Raw genomic sequence first — 6,000 nt, 5'->3', positions numbered from 1 at the left:
AAGCTGCGCCGTGGGAAAGAAAAAGCTGCCAAAGCCATTGTGGTTGCTGCAGTAGTTGGGCTAATAATGGCAGCGGTCAGGGGGCGTAACTGAGAAATCCCCAGTTTTTATTTTCAGACGTCACAGTTGCCTTGAATATGAATGCTTTATGAGAATTGTCGTCTCCAGATTACTTATCGTGGATTGGAGCCGTTGGACGGTCTTACTGTTTGCATCCAGCAATCACATGAAAGTTTTAAATACCCAAAAATGCCTCAGTCGTGGTCTGGCACATGCATTTGCATTCTTTATGGTACTTCTTCGGGTGCTTTTCATGATGCTGTGCATTTCATTTTGGGGGTCTAGTGGATAATGGCTTTGACTGATGAGCCCCGTCTAGCCAGGGCAGGTCAGACATGTACTTTATAAGGGACGTGTACACTACTGCAGTCTGCCTGACCAAATTGCATATGTCTGGGCTGATATAGCAATTTATTTCTTGGACTCATGCTTATTCCAATACAAGCACTAAAGGAAATAACTATCGTTATAATTACATAATGTTACACACACATATACACACACACACACACACACACACACACACACACACACACACACACACACACACACACACACACACACACACACACACACACACACACCTATCCTCAAAGATCCTTGATGGGTAGGTCCTTGGTTATTGTTAGCTTGTGTAATTCCCAAGCATGCATCGATTAACTTGTTTCGAAAACATATCTTTGATCTGTTGTTCACCATGTTTTTCTTGTTTTTCCTTCAGATAGGAATCTTGTATTCTCAGAAGCTTGTTGATTCAATCCGTGCGAGTTGAGATAACGCTCGTTTGTGTGCAAGTGTTTGGCATACATTTGTTGACAATTTGCATTTATTTTCAGGGGATCTTAGACGCAGCGATTTGGTTCGTCAGATTTATCAATGACATATGCAAATATGGCGGAATTCCGATTCACACCATTGTGTGCAGTCTACACACGGTCAGGACGCGTGTCCGTACGTCATAAATAGATGGCCTCTTTCAGAGTGCCTAACTCTTAAAATGCTAGATACTGTACATCACATTCAGTTTTGCAGAGAAACTGAGACACAAGAATTGGCCATTTGGCCCATCATGCATGTGCTGTATCCCTATTAAGGCCAATGACTGACCAATCTTATACGGTGAACACACCGAACCTCATCAAATATAATTTACCGATGGTGGGACGTTGAACGTCCACAACCTAAATGCTGCTCCGAACAGCCCTGCTCTACGTCCCCCAAAGAGTGCGGTGCTCCATGATGCAGCGCCCACTGCTAGCAAGTGGCAACTATCCGAACGGTCATTTTTGGTTAATCAAACTCACGCTACCCAGTTCGTCGGTGGTCACGCTATCCAACCGAACTAGCATTTTGTTACATACACTACATAGTCATGCAGCATCCCACGCATGACATGATGATAGTCATACATATACAGGGCAATGGTCATGCCCTTTGTCTTTAATTGTTTTGTTTCCCCACCCCCCCCCCCCCAATTGGGTGTGGAGGAGAAAATGTCCATACTTTTACGATGTCGTGATCTTACTCCTCAAACCGTTTGACTCATTCCATGTTGTGATTCATGTGAACAATCACCTGAGCAATGAGCATGGCATCAAAGGAACATTGTTCAAAGTGCCCGGTGCCCCTGAGGCGTTTGTACTATGCGTTATAAACACACGTGCTTTGTGTGCGAAAGTTCAGCCAAGTGATGACAAGACAATGGAATGAAAACATTGTTTTTGACCTTGGGTCTGGACCAGATGGGCTGGACGTTGGTTTATATCGTACCAAGCCCGTTTCACGTCACAAGTTTAACGTTAAAAAGTACCCACAAGACATTTCATATTGGCAAGCCGCTTTAATAGTTTAATGTAAGTAAATATAATGGACAAAGGGCATTGTGATGATGACAGGTAACCAAGTTGATGGCGACAAAGCCCAAAAAAATGGCGACAAAAAAAAACAAAAAACCGTCTTCTGCCATAAACACGATGGTAGTCAACCGGATACAGTATGCACGACTGTTGTTTTCTTATTGTGCCCAAGGCTTGGAACACTTTGAACCTTCCATTGTGTTCCTTTTCTATTAATGAAGGTCCAGGTGCACTACCCATACCCACAACCTCCTCCTGGATCCTGGATTTGCAGCTGCACAAATAATTCCCATAAATCGAGCACACCCAGGTGTGTAAATTTAAACATTTCGGTGCAAGAACGATTACTCCTCTCCAACACACACACACACACACACACACACACACACACACACACACACACACACACACACACACACACACACACACACACACACACACACACACACACACACACACACACACACACAAATTTCGTTTCACTCACAATGTGAGAAAGATAATGTTATCCTGAGGTTTAACAATATGGGTGATAATGGTATTCCACGATACTGTACTGTATATACACAATGATGTTTACATAAAAACAATGAGGAATGGAAGAGGTAACGTGGTTTATTGTCATTGGGAGTGTCGAATGTATAGGAAACGAAAAGCGAACTTGCACTTGCATGGCAACTCGGTACAAGGTTGGTACCTTGGCCATCACACACACACACACACACACACACACACACACACACACACACACACACACACACACACACACACACACACACACACACACACACGTGCTGAAAACACGCAAAGCATGCTTCTAGCTTTGGGACCACACAGAAGAGAGAGAGGGTGATACCACCGAGATGGGGAGGGGGGACTGGGTGATACCAGCTAGAAGGGGAGGGGGGACTGGGGGATAAAATTGATCATGTTCCCAACAAAGCACAGATCTCAAAGATGATCCACATGCAAATCCCTTGAAATGAGGAAAAGGGGGAGTGGGGGTATAACTACATCATGTAAGTTACGTTCCCTGAAATCATATCTTGATAGGAGGAATTGCACAAGGGGTGTCATCTTGAAGCATGACGAGTGACGCAGACACCTCGTATCTGGTGACTGAGAAGTGACCCTTAGAAGTGTGCACAGTTGCCATTACGTGCCTATTTAACAAATTAAAACAGAATCATGATGGTGACCATTTACCGTGGTCCCTCTACTTATCGACTTGGATCGCTAGCCGTTGCTGGAGGCACCGGGCGACGAAAAAGAAAAGAAAAGTGGGATTATAAAAGACTAAGGTGTAGACACGAAACCTTCTGCTTGGATGGATCCAAGGTTGCAGGCACTAACACAAGGTTACTGGCTCGTCAAAAGTCCACAGCATCGTTCATTGGCAATGGGTGTATGTGAACAAGTGTCACAAATCTTCACATGCTTTCGACCAAAACAAGAGGCCTTCCGAGGGAGTCAAAACACGATAGTCGTGTCAAGACAGGTACAGGTAGACTGCAGAGAAAAACTAGGGTATTAATTATAGGCTAGGTCCTCCAAATGTGGGGGAGTGAATCGAGTAGAAACAAAAAAAGTGGGGGGGGGGAATTGTAAAATAAAGTTCATCGCTTTCCATCTGCTGCCAAAGCCACAGGAGGAGTCTGATGCGTCGAAGGTTGTTGGGATGTCGGTGGCCAAGTGGAAGTCGGATTGACCCAGTGCATGGACCCCTCGGGGGGTGACGGGGGCCAGAAAGAGGCGCAAGAGCCATGTGGAGACATGGGGACGGGTCCCACGGGGCTGACTGCGTACGAGCCCCCGGCGTCGGACGTGCACAGCCTCGAGAACATGGCGAGAGCGTCGGGGAAGTTCGGCGGGGTCGCGGGCGTGTTCGCCGGCGTGCAGAGCTGCCGGAGGAAGCACAACACGTGCATGTCAGCTTAAGCCATCATTCTTCCCGATTTCTTTCCTTTCCCTTTCATTCAGTCGTTCATTCATTCTTCACCCTCCGAGTGTAACCCTGTACATTCATATCGGATTTCCCCACTCGAGTCTCCCTCGAACCACACAAAGACAAACCTTGTGAAGACTGAGAGCTAGTTTGTTACGTCACCTCATTGTCCCTCCCCATCCATCTGCAGATCATTTGGTTCGCTCATAATTGTTTAGCAACCCCCTGATGCTCGCTCAACGTCTCGGTCCACACCTAACCGGCCCCTTCTCATGCTTTCCTCTTTACGAGATGTCCGCCTGTGGACGTGCCGCAGCAAACTGAACAGTGAAGAGCATGTAGGTTTACAAAGGGCTCCAAAAAAGAAATTATTCTTATTATTATTATTACAATGAATTTTGTCGAGTTCGCAAAAGGTCAGCTCAGCTGTCAATTCTATTGTTATGATTCCTTTGTGAGTCACATGAGAGTTAAAAAGAAAACAAACAAAAAGAAACCCACTGGTGTTGCCAAACTGTTTTTGGAGTTTCGGTTCCTGGATGTGGGTGTACAACAGAATCCTAAACACATTGTGTGTGTGTGTGTGTGTGTGTGTGTGTGTGTGTGTGTGTGTGTGTGTGTGTGTGTGTGTGTGTGTGTGTGTGTGTGTGTGTGTGTGTACCGGTCAGACGTACCATCTGGTGCTGAGAATGCGTGTTGGAGAATCCCGTCTCCTGAAAGAATTCGCTCAGGGCGGTCTGGGGGATTTGAACACAGGGACGGGGGGGGGGGGGGGAAGGGGATGAGTTATCGGACAAAAGCCATCAGGAGATAGATACCGCATTCATTTACCCAACCACCACGACCACCACCATCAACAAAACCTCAGATCACGACTCGCCACTACCATTGATGAGGCCTCCTCCAACCACTATCAAGCCTTTTCGTCCTTCCACCACCACCACCACCAACACAATCGAGAAGCCCCCCTCCCACCACCACCAGGCGACCTCCCGTGCATGAGATCCCACCACCCACAAACAATAACAAGGTCGCAACACAGCTCAGATGATCATAGTCATAGTGTTGTTGCCTCTGAGCCGTCTAATCCAGGTTTCATCCCTCATTGAATTGTAACGAACTACAAACTCCCGTTTGGGAGTGGGCGTTGAGCCGGCTGTCCTGAATGCAAACACGTGGACGCGAAAATCCTGCCGATGGTAACAACGCCAAGGACAACACGTTGGACGCGTCAAAGGGAAGGGACAACGAGCCCGATCGGGACATCACGACTGAGAACCAACCTCGAACTGCCAACGAGCCGCCTGCAGGAGCTGCCTCGCCTGCTCCGAGGCACAACCGGTAATCCCCACGAACTGTCCCACCAGGATCTGTCGTCTGAGCTCCTCTATGTTGGCAGACATCGTTCCCACCGTGTCCCTCTGTCCGTCCTGACGAACCGGGCCCGTTTGTTATGTGTTTGGTTGAGACGTGGAGCCCAGAACCCTCCCTCAGCCCCCACCGGCAACCACCACAACAACAACAACAACCTCCACCCCACGGATCCATTTCGACTCCTCCTCCTCTCTTCCCTCCCTCATTCATTCATTCATTCTCTCCACACCCCTCATTCATTCATTCATTCATTCCCCCTTCCTCAACCACAACAATGGAATTATTTATTTATTGTCCCGATGGGTTGGGGTGTCTGTGCTCCTCTCTGCTGTGGTTACGTGTTCTCACGGTCACGGCCCCCTCGCCATATCTTGTTTCAGTCATACTCTGGTAATCCGCAGAGCAGGCAATGGCAAACCACCCAACGCATTCTTTAAATGCCTTGAATCCTGAAACTGCTTCGGAAGAACCGACGCTCATGGAAGCTCCACATGGATTGTGATGTTTTTGCCGATCACGTGATATCGAAAAGGAACATCAACCAACAACACGTGTCCTGACGTCAGCATCGACGTGTTCATGCTGGAGTCGTTCTGCGCTCGCCAGTTCGCTTCCTTTTATATCCGGTGATGAATCTTCCATTGAGATCGGACAGAATCCGACCGGAAGCTGGACAGACATGGAGGTGGTGCCGCATCGCGGAGCATTACGTCATCATCTCCGATATCTCAAACGATGTCAAGATTCCTTCCACACGCGGTGATA

At 47.5% G+C, this 6,000-nt stretch overlaps 1 protein-coding gene across 1 annotated transcript; it reads right to left on the bottom strand.

The window, feature by feature from the left end:
• Positions 1–1,880: 1,880 nt before the first annotated feature.
• LOC147012085 (UBA-like domain-containing protein 2) lies at positions 1,881–5,381 on the bottom strand. The gene is made up of 3 exons (XM_085858291.1): positions 5,145–5,381; positions 4,536–4,598; positions 1,881–3,817 (listed from the first exon to the last, which is right to left on the bottom strand). The coding sequence occupies exons 1-3, from the start codon at positions 5,262–5,264 to the stop codon at positions 3,533–3,535; spliced, it is 468 nt and encodes a 155-aa protein (XP_085714417.1). The 5' UTR covers positions 5,265–5,381; the 3' UTR covers positions 1,881–3,532.
• Between the last annotated feature and the right edge of the window lie 619 nt (positions 5,382–6,000).

The sequence above is a fragment of the Eptatretus burgeri genome, chromosome 15, assembly GCF_056783735.1.
Source record: "Eptatretus burgeri isolate ZD-2024b chromosome 15, Ebu_testis_v1, whole genome shotgun sequence".
NCBI lineage: Eukaryota > Metazoa > Chordata > Myxini > Myxiniformes > Myxinidae > Eptatretus > Eptatretus burgeri.
This window is presented reverse-complemented; position numbering and strand designations above follow the sequence as displayed.